Source organism: Canis lupus, chromosome 7, assembly GCF_048164855.1.
Source record: "Canis lupus baileyi chromosome 7, mCanLup2.hap1, whole genome shotgun sequence".
Taxonomy (NCBI): domain Eukaryota; kingdom Metazoa; phylum Chordata; class Mammalia; order Carnivora; family Canidae; genus Canis; species Canis lupus.
The window spans coordinates 17,119,111-17,133,034 of NC_132844.1; the positions used below are offsets into that span (position 1 = coordinate 17,119,111).

Here is a 13,924-nt window from a genome sequence, read left to right on the forward strand (position 1 = left end):
GGTACTGATGGCCCGAGCTGACCACAACCTGCTTTTTGTCTCCAATGCTTCTTGTATTCTGCTTCTACTGTACCTCTCTAACACAATGAGTACATTTGATTATGTCTATGCTTCTTTACTCCACCAGGATATGGGCCTACCAACAGAAGAGGCCCTTATTTTAGCATGAAGACAGTAAATGTAAGTTGAATAAAATGGAATTAAAAAACAAAACTTTATGAAAGAGGGTAAACATCCAGTCTGTATGTGGGTTGACTCAGTTGAGTGGCTCTCAAGTGAAATGGGGAGTGGGGGGTGGGTAAAATGGGTGAAGGGGGTCAAAGGTACATACTTCCAGGTTTAGTAAGCAAGCCCTGGAGATGTAACGTACTGCATGGTGACTACAGTCAATAATACTATCGTATATTTAAAATTTTGTATTCAAATATTGTATATTTGAAATACTATTGTATGTTTGAAAGATATTGAGAGTAGATTTTAAAAGTCCTCACCATAAGACAAAAAATGTAACTATGTGTGGTGATGGATGTTAAACTAATTGTAGTACTTACATTGAATCATTAAGTTCTATACCCAAAACTAATACAATGTTATATATCTCTTATATCTCAATTAAAAATAATTTTAAAAGGAAGGTTTTTGTGTGTTCTAATAATTGCTTCAATAGCATGAAACTAGTAAAGAACATGATGCTTTGGATCTGGATTCATACTGTCTTTACATAGTTTTATTTTGATTTTCTCTGATAGTCATATGTTGACCTGGCTCTTACATTAGTCATCATTATTATTCTCTCACTAAAAAAGAGAAAATGGATGTTGTCTGGAGATCTCTGTAAATCCTATGACAATTTTAATGATGAATGGTTCTGGCTCTCAAACTATCACGTTATAATCTAATAACTGAGACCCTAACTCTGAGACATGTGTAGGACAGGGTGAAAAGGCGCCAGAGATAACTTCTTGGAACTTTAACTTTTTTCAGCCAATAAAGCCATGATTAAGTAACAGAGCTTCAGTAATAACAATTCAAGTTATTTTTCAAACTCTTTCCTCTACGACGGTTCTTTAGGATGTTTTAAAATTACACCAGCAAGCCACTGAGCTCAGATTAAAATATTATGTTACCCAGGTCATATTTAAAATCAAATTGCTTTACCTTTCAATCATTTTAGTTATAAAATTAAGGAGATGTGAGCTTTTTTTCTTTTTCTAAACATCAAAATAAATAACAAGAGAAATACCTAAACCTCAGATGTCAAGGATAATCCCCTCTGGTTAGCTGCAGTTAAAATGTTAAGCTCTAAGATGACATGTGGTACCATACCTGTCCTGTGTATGCAAACTCCAGGGCCTGCTTTAAACCAAGGCTGGTCACACCATGTAAATTCACCTCATCAGCTCCACTTTCCACCATACAGAGACTGAACATGGCCTGAGATGGGAGAAAATGAGAGAAATGAGACAGAATTTACAAAGCAAGAGAATAAGACAAAGTCCTAGGCAGACTAGGAAAGAAAAACATTGTATAAATTAAAGACTGATTTTGGTATTCAAAACAAGCCACTGCAAATCACTTTGCTGTCTAAACAGCTACAATAACACACAAATGGCACCGTACACCTCACACACAGAGTTCTATTTAACCCCACGACTGTTCTCTGAGGTAACTACGTTTAGGCTCACTCACTGAACTCATTCTCTGGATCTGGGGTCTCACAACTATCATGAAATCTGGAGAACTTCAAACACTCCTGCCAACAGGACATGGAAAGTAGAACTTTCGTTTGCTGACTCTTTGCCTTTTTTTTCTGCCTCATCTCAATGGCACAGCTCATTCCTCTCATCTGCCATGTATCATACACTCTATTCCAGTGGCTCTCAAAATGTGGACCCTGGACCAGCAATATCAGCGTCACCTGGGAACTTTAGAGTACAGATTTCTGGGGCCCCAGCTCAGACCTACTGAATCAGAAAACTCACAGTGGGGGCCAACAATGTGTGTTATAACAGGCCATCCACATGACTCCGATGCTCACTTAAGTTTGAGAATCACTAAGTTATTTAGTGAAAATCAATTTGCCCCAAACCAGTTCTCCAAATGGCCAACTTACTGAAAATCAGTTCTACTGGATGATCAGTATGTCAAATGAAAATTTGAAAATTAAAAAAAATGAAAACTTGACAATTTTAAAAAATATATCTGCATATCCCATGTCCAAAAACAAACAAGGAAACCCACAGTAATTTGTATACTTTTAAAAAGGTTGACTTAACAGGTATAAAGAGAATATTCCATTTTGGGTTACCAATAATGAAATACATAATTTAGAGAAGTATACATTTATATAGTGGAGAATTAACCTTACCCAAAGGGAGCTCTGGACTTTTCCCTGGGCTTCTGAAAGGCCACTCCAGGCCTTGGAAATCTCCAGGCCCTTGGAATATCCTGCCAGACAGGAGTGTTCTTGTTTGTCTGGCCTGGCCAATGACAGTCTAACAACATGATTTATTATGGGGGTTTGCACCATAGTATATCAGTTCTGGCCTCCAGAAACTGAGAATGAAAGGTATTAGCCTGACCTGTAGGAGAGGCGGGGTACAAAAGGTCAAACACATGGGCAATCTATAACTGAGCCTCAAATAAACTCTGAACACCAAAAGGTTGGGTGAGTGTCCCTGGTTGGCAGTCCTCTGGGCATTTTATCACTTAGCATGGCCAGGAGGAGATATACTATGACTCCAAAGGGGGAGGATGGCCAGCAGCTCTGTATGTGGTCCACTTCTGGATTCTGTTCAATGTGTCTTTCCTTGTCTAATTCCCCAATTTGTAGGATACACTCAATTTGTATCCTTTCCCTGCAAAAAGTCAGTAAATATAAAACATTTCAGCGAGTTCTGGGAGACTTCCTAGTGAATTATTGAATATGAGAATAATTTTAGGAATCCCTCAAACTTGCAATAGATGTCAGAAGTGATAAAAGTCTTAAGGAAACTATCCCTTCAAATTCTGCAGCTTAGCTAACTTCATAGAGATAAAACAAAAAAGTAAGGGGGGGATCTTACTCTTATGTATGAAAATATTTTAGTATACACTAAATTTTTTAAGTTTAGAAAAGTGATGTTTTTGTTTGACTAAAGTATTAATAATATTCACGTCTTAGAATTTTTATGGTGATAAATTTGTTTTTGATCCTCATAGCTCTATATATTTTAATTTAATATATATTGAATGGTGGTTTTTTTGTTTGGTTTTTATTTTTGAGAGGGGAGAGGCAGAGAAGGAGAGACAGACAGAGAGAGAGAGAGAGAATTCCTAGCAGGCCCATGCCCGGCATAGAGCCCAAGGCGGGACTCAATCTCATGACCCTGAGATCACAATCTGGGCAGAAACCAAGAGTCAGACACTCACCGACTGAGCCACCCAGGCACCCCTGACTGGCAGTATTAATTGGTGGCCCATTATTCTTTCCAGAGATCCTCATTTCTCTCCATTAGCTCTGAATTTTCATAATGAACAGAATTCTCTGTTAGCTTATAGTTAAAAATTTTAATTGTTAGAAATAGAAAATCATTGCTCTCTTTTGATTTGAGAAATCTTCTAAAGGCATTTTAAATGCTTAAAATTTGAAAAAAAAAACACTCAAAATATCCTAAAGACATTAGGCATTATGTAACGGGTAACGTACTCAATTATATTTGCTATGTTAAATAGCAAACATTTAGAATATTTTACTTTCAGGAATTTACTTTATCATGAATAAATGAAACCTGACATTTCTTTAGAAGCTGAATGGTCAATATGGTATATTTGGCAATGTGGATAGGTAGTGAACTGATATGGCTTAATGGTGTTGCCACTGGGATTTAAGGTACTATATGATTGGTTAAGAAAAATGGATCTGAAATCACATAACCCTTGGTTTGGTGAACCACAGTGATTAAAGGCAAATGTGTAATCAAACTATTCTGGGTTTGATTACACACACTGGCAAGTTACTGGGACAAACATGTAACCTCTCTCTGACTCTGTTTTCTTATCTAAACAATGGGGCCAAAAATTGTACACACTTCATGAACGTGTTTGAAATGTAGATGACAGTACATGTATGAAGTATTTTTATAGTGCCTGTATATGGTAAAGTCTTAATGAAACTTACATACTGGAATAATGATGAAATACAATTAAGTTTTCATGTATTCTTTGGTTAAAAGCAGTGATACATTGGGAATACTATCTCTGGGTTTTTTTATTTTGTTTTTTTTTTTTTTAATCAAGGGTAGCAATAGTTTAAAAAGGGCTCTCAGAAAATTGATTTTAATGCAAATGGATTCTGCTTATGCGTTTTGTAAAAGATCTAAAATCAAAACCAGGGGTGTCTGGCTCACACAGAGAATGCAACTCTTGATCTCAGGATCATGAGTTCAAGTCCCACATTGGGCATGGAGCCTACTTAAAAACATAAATCAATAAATCAATAAAATTTCAAAACTAAAAAGCACAGGTCACAATAAAAAAAAAAAAGACTTTCTATTTGTGTAATTCTGAATTTGCTTCTAGACTTCTTACAGCCACTCTAAAAAAAAAAAAAAAAAAACTGGAAAAAATTTCAGTTGTTTCCAATGTGTTTTTTAGTATACAGGTATTTCAATGTTTTATTTTCCCAACACTAACTTCTTTTTTCAGATCTTCCAAGTTGTAATTGCACTTGAAATGGTGACCAGCTGCTCTCCATCAACTCCACTGTTGACAGAAAGGACTCAAACTGCAGAAGAATTTTTTGGGTTAATGAAAGGCAAAAAGTTCCTGACAACAAAGGTTAAATAAAAGAAAAGGCCACCAAGGGAGTTTTCTGAATCTACTTTCTTTGGGGTCTTTCAAAAGCAATCATAGCAAAGGTGGCATAGAACAGGCATCCTCAACCAGTGAGCTACTGAACTTGAAGTCTGGCTTGGTAGAGTCGGAATGAGAATACAACCCCTTAAATAATGTACATATATCATTGTACATGTTTGTACACACAATAAAGGAACACCAAATTTATCACTGTGGTTATGTTCGAGGGTATGACTATTATTTTTTAAGATTTTATTTGTTCATGAAAGACACACAGAGAGATGCAGAGACATAAGCAAAGGGAGAAGCAGGCTTTCTGCAGAGGGCCTGATACAGGACTCACCCCAAGACCCCAGGATCAGGACCTGAGCTCAAGGCAGGTGCTCAACTAGTGAGCCACCAAGGTGCCCCATAAGGTATGACTATTGAGGGAAGGAAAAGACTATGAATTTTACTTTACTTACATAGTATCATTTGGATCACTACAACAAATATGTGTCACCTGTGTATTTCTAACAAGTGTCTTTTGAAAACTTTTAGTTTTAATGTTCAGGACTGTGCAGAAAGACACATCTGATTCAAATCCTGGGTTCATAACCTATAGTCATGTGGCAATTTGCCTTGGCTAATTTCTCTGAACCTCAGGCCCTTTATCTGTAATACAGAGACAATACAAATCTCATAGAGTTGTCTTGAAGTTTAGATATGATTATGCTTAATGTCGGGCATAGTACCTGGCACATAGTAGATGCTTAATAAATAGAAGCTATTGTTCTAATCCAAGCTGTGTCTCTTTGATCCCATCTGGAACAAGAGCAAGGAAACAGCCCCTCCTCTGCCCTCTGCCCATCTGTTCCTTTAGGAAATACTTTTCTAATGACTGACCCACTCAAAATCCCTGTCTGGCTACAGGACTTCACTTTAACCACATACTCCTATACCCTACTTTAAGGACTGACCACATCATAAAAACCATCACCACCATTTCCATAAACACACAACTTCCATTCTGATATCATATCATATAGTCCTAGGAACTTAATGTCATAAATTTTAAACATAATTTTTAAAAGTTACAATATCAGTTAATTAGAAGAAAAAAAGGAACTATTAAATCAAGGTCTATGTTTTGGGTTTAATAAACTTACAAGACACCTCAATTAGAAGAAGTCTCACTGGATACCACCAAAGTAAGGAAGAACCCAGTCATTTATCAGCTTGTGAAGCTTGTGAAATGTCAAGAGAGCCTGTGAAACAATGTCAAGAGAGTTTCTGGAGCCCACAGTGAAGGACAAAATGTCCTTTGGTGGCAAAAGAAGTGATAGGACCTATCACTATCAGTGCTATCTTTTAGCACTGAATGTCCTGAAAAGGTAAACTCCATGAAAGTGGGCACCATATCTTCCTCCTCACTGTGAAGCCTCTGGACCCTAGCACTGCATGCATGCAATAAATACAGATGAATGAATGAATGATGAACCAACATGCTCTTCAAAAATTCAGATGATGATGTAGCTTCAGATGACACCCAGCTGTTCCACAGTGTTCTGAGCAAAAATAATGAATCTGACATAGGAAGAGAATTTTTGCATATGCATATTTTTGCATATAGGTGTTTTAGGTAAGTAGCTACAGTTAAACAGAAAGAAGCTAAGTAAAAATTAGTGCAAAGCTAGACATTTAGAAAAAAGTAGGAACATATGGCAATGCCCTCTATCAAGCCACAACATTCTGCCAAAGCATTGGATAAGGTTCTGCTTAGAAATATGGAAGCAGTGTGCAGATTCTTCCTTGGTTCACGCTGTTTTTGTCTTTGGGAGAGTCTTTGCCAGGCTGAGATTTACAGTTGTCACAGCTCACTCTTGGTTGATAATGTGCTGCTGCCCCACAAATCTTTCTAATTGAAAATCCAGTTTGTAGGAACACAATCCACTTAAACCACAACCACAGAGAGAATTGTTGATTTACAGTGTGTCACTCCTCCTGTATTTCACACAGAAATGACACAAATTGAGTCTTAAAATCACAGTACATGAATTAAGTTTCTTTGGGTCATGTTAGTTGTCATGCAGTCACAAGATAAACTACAACCCAGTTCAGGTCGGTACATTATGCCACAAAACTGACCAATGGAAATTCTACATCTTCAAAGATGAGAAGACCAATAGACTTTTTTTTAAAGCACTTATAAGCTGGTAAATAATGATCTTTTCACCTGGTAAACTACATGTAACTTTGGAGTTGCACTGGACATGGGCAAGATGTACAGTGAACTCCCTTTTATCAGAAATCTAGGTGTTTTAATGAATGAAATAACTGCATGTGTGGGGTACATCAACCCTTATCTTTTATGAGAGTTAAATAAATTCAAACTAACATGCCTAAGGAAGTTATGAAAAAGAGCAACTTGTAATGATAGCAGCAGATCTAGCCTGATCCCCTCCATCTTTTATATGTGCAGTATTATTTATTAGTAATGTTTACAGCGGCCATGTGGCATTACAGAGATCTGAGCTACCTTCTGAGTCAACAAAGATTACATTTTGCTCAATTTAGTATTAATGGTGATTATCTTTTATTGCATTTTGGCTATACCTCACATATAGAATGGGTGGCAAATCTCAGTTAATGAGACTGTTTAATTAACCACAATTCCCCATTTCCCTGGCATTAAAGACAGAAGGGTCCTGACCACAGTTGAACTGGACTATTTACCTTCTTTATCTCGCAAATGTAAAAACAATCCAATCTGGAGAGCTTAATGGCCTGAAAGAGTGGGGATGTTTGGTTGGAGGGTTTTCCCCCCAATACATTTGTAGCTGTTTTAATTCTTCCTCCAACAGTACAGTAAAATCTCAGAGAATAAAATATCAAGACAAACGAAAACAGCAATTACATTACTATACATATAATTAAGCAGCAAAAATTATTTCTCAACTACCAGTTTTCCCTCATCTTAACCATATAAAGAAAAGTTCACCTTATATGCTAAAAACTGTGAAACATATTGGTTTTCCCCAACATCTTCAAATATGTAACTTGTTTATTCAAAGAATCTAGCTGTATTTCACAGCTTTGCTCTTGGCACAGTTACTTCTTAAATTAACTACATAGTGATAATGAGCCCTTCAAAACCAGCATGATTATGGTTTATCCTATTTCTCTTTAGAATTCTCCTCCTCCAGGATGTGGTCAGATTTCAGCTACTTGGGTCTTTTGGGGAATGAACAGAAAAAGGACACAAATCAAGTTGTTTTTTATTTAGCTAAAGATACAGTAGATGGGAAGGCCAGAAACTGTTGCCCACCATGAAGTCAGGCTATACATGAGTTGTATTTATCCTTATCCATTGTTACATACTCTGGAAAACAGAAGATGGAATCCACACACCTGGCTTTATCCTTGGGTTACCCTCTTGAATCTCTTTCTTGGCTTTTGCTCATTCCTCTGGTGTTTCTGTCACCTTTTAGTCTATGGCTATATTCCTTGGGTATGGGATTTCAATACTTTACTACCCACCATGTAAAAAAGTCTATTCTTTCAGATATTTAGGGATGACACTTTCTCTTCCTTATTGAATATATTTGATAACCATTACTGAATCAATCTTTTCACATAGAGACCATGTGTTCTGTCCTCATAGGACACAATCGTGCCTTTCAAAAGCTACTAAGGATGCACTGCCTAAAACCAAACTTGAATTTCCTGCACTTTGACAGCTGTCCTAACAGAATTTGGAGCCCACGACGAGAAGTGACCGAGCAGATGTGATACACAGTCCGCACGAATCAGGGGAAGTTAGTTATGTAGAAGGCAAGTTTCAGAGGACAGTAGTATCAGGAAAGCCTGAAGAGAAAAAATAAGAGGGGGAGCAACTGCAGAGGCCAAGTGAGGGATTCTGTGTCGATTACAATATGATAAGCCTTCAGGGAAGATTCTGTACAACACAGAAGAGGCTCTTATAGTGTTTATCAAAGCCACGCTGGGTGTGTTTTAAACATCACAGCTAAAATTCTAGCTTCTCTTATGTAAATGGAATACTGAAACTAGAAGGTACTATAGAGATCACTGGCCCCTCACTACTCAGAGATGAGAATCTCAGGCCCACTGCATACTTACTGGATGGAAGGCACATTTTAACAAAAGTTCTAGGTGACCCACATGCATATTACAAGTTGAGAGGCACAACTATGGTCAGTCCTCCACCCCTTGTGGCACTCCTTGCATACCTGAATATTCAAAGAGATGAGACATCCAATATTTTAAACAAGAATACAAAGTATTAGTAATACTTCCAGAATACTGAATTATAATTGCCCCCCTGATAACTTTCTCCCCTTGGTCCTAGTAGAATTTCAGTAAATTCATTCTGCTGCTTAACAGCCTTTCTGATATGTGGTCACTGCTCAAGTCTCTCCTCTTAGAAAGAGCCCCTAATCCGAATTATCTGATACATAAAATGTTAGCACTAGAGGCCAAGGCTAGAAATCATATAATCTGGGCAGAAGACCCAAGTCCAAATCCCAGCAAGGCTGGACCGGTTGCCACATCTTGGTGGATGGGAGGAGAGGTTACTCCCTGGGAAATAAAAGTTCAGACTCATGGTTTCAAGAATAAGGCCTCTGGAAGAGTAAATTGTCATATGTTCTTGGATGGTAAGCAGTGGTAACAGCCTTCAGGTAAACCTATCATGCCACCTTCCTTTCCCCAATTACTCTGGTTGACTTTCTCTGGGTCATCTCCTTCTTAGCATATTTTTTTAAAGAGGAATTTCATGTGGCTATCATGGAGCTGCTATGGACACAAACCCCTCATACTCGTGGCACCTAGGTGGCTCAATGGTTGAGCATCTGCCTTTGGCCTGGGTTGTGATCCTGGGGTCCTGAAATCGAGTCCCACATCAGGCTCCCTGCAGGGAGCCTGCTTCTCCCTCTGCATAGGTCTCTGCTTCTCTCTGTGTCTCTCATGAATGAATAAATAAAGTCTTAAAAAAAAAAAAAAACTCAGACCCATTTCCAGGAATTCAAAAACCAGAAGCTTTTAAGGAGTCTCCATTTGTCATAAAGAATGACAGGGTACTGTCACCTTGCCTGCCCAATCTGGTATCGGTAGTGGCTGCCTGGAGCCTTGGTGAGGGCTGGGAGGCCATATCTAGACTCAACTGAGAGTGCTTGGGATCTTGTTATTATGTCTATTGTGGGTATAAAAAGGGAAAAGGAGCAGAAGCACTAGTCCTGCGCCATAAAGTATGCATATGTACAAGCACCAAAACACACTGTGTCTTAGAATTCATTACTTCATCACATAAAATCTGTTACCTCTTTTCTACAGAGGACTTTTTGGAAGAATGTTGAAGATAATAATGTGGAGTTGCGTTAATTATCATTTACTATGCTTCTCTTTAAAAACTTAGAGTAAGTTAATGACCACTATTAAAATTCGAATCCAAAATTTCAGCAGTTCTTCTTTTATTTGTAATGTTCTCTCTTAATATCTTTCTCTTCAGTGTGCTACCATTAAATAAGGTGTGATAAGGTACGTACAACTATAGATACAGGTACCTAGCCCAGCTGTGGAATCTCTCTCCAATCTTTCATTTTTTTCATCAGGTTGGTTTGACAGTTGTGAGTCAGGCAATCCATGCTGAAGCCACTCTCCCATTATTTGGCTGTACACAGATGAGGGCAAGAGCCCTAGCTAACACACTGCTTCTTCTAACTCCATTAGTTGCTAAGCAACCAGTTCACTGGAACCTTCCTGATCCAAGGCAGAACAAGCCAGTTTAATACAAAGTGTTTGGGTTGTCACATATGTTCAAGTTCACTCCTTCTGCAAACACATTTGATACTCCATCCATGCAGGCTACAAGCAAAGTCTCCTTATCTTACAGAATGACAAAAAATAATAGTTTAGGAATAGTCCTCAAGAGTGCTAATACTAAAAAAAAAAAAAAAAAAAAAAAAAAGAGTGCTAATACTTATCAAAAAGTAACTAAAGAACTTCTCTTAATCCTATGAAAATTTATATGTGCATATGTATAATTTTTTAAGTGATATAAATGATTTGATATGGAAATCTCTCTTATCACTTTGGAGTCAAACGCCTCTAAATGAGAAGAATGCTGGTAATTCAATCTTTCAGGAATCCAGGCATGCAGGCCCCAAATCCAATCAACATCAGATGGGCTAATTAAAAGCAATTGATTGAACAAGCAGCTGGATCATCCCAGTGTGGACAATTCATTTTCAATCAGTTTTTTAATAAAAATGATAAGCAGAATCAGGGCATAGCTATAGATCCCAGCAATTCTTTACATCAATTCATCCGATTCACATGATCAGCTGTTTTGCCCCTCTTTTAGAGACCATCTGTCTTGGCTCAATATTCAATTTCTAAAGGTTTAAAACTTTCATCAGCTTTATTATCCTTCAAACATGCGTTCTTGTTCTTTCAGATGAAGCTAAGGTTGACTGTATCACTGTGATTAAATAAGCATGAGTGAAATTGTGATTTTAAATAAAACAGCAATGAAAGTTACAATTTTAAAAAGCACAAAAAATGCGGCAGAAAAAGTGAAACTCTTTCAACACACACTTGAAACAAATACACATAAAGAGCTTAGCACAATGGCAGCATAAAATAAATGATTTTTAAAAAGTTAGCTATTATTTTATGTTGCAAATATTTTCCTAGCTTCATCATATTTATATTCAGGAGAAGTGAATCAGTTTAAATGAAGGAGTAAAATGCAGCCCAGAGTTCACCATTCATTCACTATAATGAAAACACTGTACTACCGGCACAATAATGAAAATAACAGTCATCCTATCTGAAATGTTAATGACTTCTCTGGCACTGATGCGAACAATTTTAAAAGGGAATGTGACAATGATTCTTCAAAGGCTCTCAGCTTTCTATTTAAAAAGGAAATAACATTTGACCACACCACTATTAGCTAGTACTTCACATTGAACTGGCAAAGGGAATTTGATTTTTTAATGAATGTGTTCAGTTTTAAAAGGAAATTATGAAACCATTTTAATTCTCTAAAAAAGCAAAAAAATAAAAATCCACACACCTTTTGGGGCTCACAAGGCCCTATCCCACAGGACTTTGAAAATCAGCCTCCTAGTTATTCCACTACTGCAGTTTCTATACCAGGCATATGTATAGCTGTTCCTTGTCAACCAGGCAATTAATTAATGCTTATCGAATGTCCACCAAGTGTGAGGCCATGTAATAGACTGTCTATAAAATGTCAGATGGAGTGCTTAATTTGGCTTTGCTGAATGTCAAGGCCATCATTAATGGTGCTATTTTTTTCTGGCTAAATTTAAAAGCTATTTCACGAGGCCTCTTCTTGGTGGATATTAACTAAATGACTAATCATCAGATACAAGTTGCAGAATGCCAACATCTCCTCATGGACAACAGTTAGGACTTAGGTGAGAAGTTGAGCACATTTTCAACGGTGGGTGATTTTTCTCATTTCAACAGCTGCTTGGAACTACATCTGTTTGTAGGTTATTTTAAAAGTCACCACTGCCTAAAGAAAAGTCTATTGTAGCATTTTAGGTCCCTCTTCTGAACCAGATTCTGGTATTTTTAGTTACAAGTTGAGAGGATGAGATCACATGCTACCACATTAAGTCCCTAACTAATTAGACAAGGACTCAAAACTTATGAGCAGTCAGGTGTCCAGTTTTCCCTGGCTCCTAATTACCTAGTGGCTTTAGGTGATATGTTTTATGTAAGACTAGGCCAGCTGGTTCCTGGAAAACAGCAAAATGTCTGCTAGGTCACAAGTCTCTTGGACTCAGCACTAAATCCCCTTTTCAGTAGGACACATCCACTAAGAACCTAAGAAGTTCTACGTTAGGGAGCTGATATAATCATCACTCTCTCAGTTTTTTTTTTTTTAAGATTTTATTTACTTATTCATGAGACACACAGAGAGAGGCAGAGACATGGGCAGAGGGAGAAGCAGGCTCCCTGTGGGGAGCCTGATGTGGAACTCAATCCCCATACTCTGGGATCATGCCCTGAGCCAAAGGAAGATGCTCAACCGCTGAACCACTCAGGTGTCCCACTCTCTTGGCTTTTAATCCAATATCAGCATCAGTAATGCCATATTCTTATGCATGGGAAGAAACCAGAGTTTAGTGCCCCAGTATCTCCAAGCATCCTTCTGCTCCCCATCCCCACACCAGCAATTTACAGAGAGATCTGTATGGATAAAGACAAAAGATGACAGTTTAATAAAGATCATTTTTACTTGTGTAAGTTGAAACACGTATAAGTTTTGTGTTTACAACTCTATGAACCCAGGCATCCTTATCACTACTGAATAAATATGATCCAAAACCTTTGGGGGAGGGGAGCACCTGGGTGGCTCACTGCTTGAGTGTCTGCCTTTGGCTCAGGTCGTGATCCCTTGGTCCAGGGATCAAGTTCTGCATCAGGCTCCCAGAGGGAGCCTGCTTCTCCCTTTGCCCATGTCTCTGCCTCTCTCTCTGTATGTCTCATGAATAAATGAATAAAATATTTGAAAACAAAAACAATGAAACCTCAGAGGGGAAAGAGCTGTGACTGACTGGGCTTACAATTCCTCACAGTTTAAAAAAAAATGAAATGGTGGCTTTTTGTCTTTATTATTTTTTTATCAATATAAGTAATCCATTAATACAGTCTTCTTTAAAAATTAAGTTAGCATAGATAAAAGCTAAAGTCTTACTTTCCAACAAAGTGGTACTTACACAAAACCTGAAAAAGGCAAAGGAGTCAGTCATATAGTTACCCAGGAGAGTAATGCAGGCAAATGAAATACCTGTGCAAAGGCCCTGAGGTGAGAGCTTGACAGGAATGTCTGAGGAATACCAAGGAGGCCAGTGTGATTGGAGTGGAGGCAGGCAGGGCAAAAGTCATATGAGGGAGGCCTGATTGGATAGAATCAGGTAAACAAGTAACACTGGCTTTTACTCTGAGTGAAAGTAGAAGTCATCAAGGGGGCTGAGCAGAAGTGATATAATCTGACTCACATTTTCATTAAGATCACTGGGGCTGCAGTATTGAAATAGAGTCCAAGAGT

General features: G+C 37.8%; 1 protein-coding gene across 13 annotated transcripts in view; it reads right to left on the reverse strand.

The window, feature by feature from the left end:
• KLHL32 (kelch like family member 32) overlaps positions 1-13,924 on the reverse strand; it is a 234,897-nt gene that overhangs the window by 132,914 nt on the left and 88,059 nt on the right. For 8 of the 13 annotated variants that reach the window (XM_072832002.1, XM_072832003.1, XM_072832007.1 and 5 more), the window contains one exon: positions 1,327-1,434. The exons of 3 other annotated variants lie outside the window; for them this stretch is intronic. In XM_072832002.1, coding sequence (XP_072688103.1) covers positions 1,327-1,434 — 108 coding nt within the window. Of the gene's footprint in view, positions 1-1,326; positions 1,435-10,397; positions 10,554-13,924 lie in introns of those variants that run through there. 2 more of the 13 variants (XM_072832006.1, XM_072832010.1) reach the window with 2 other exon arrangements.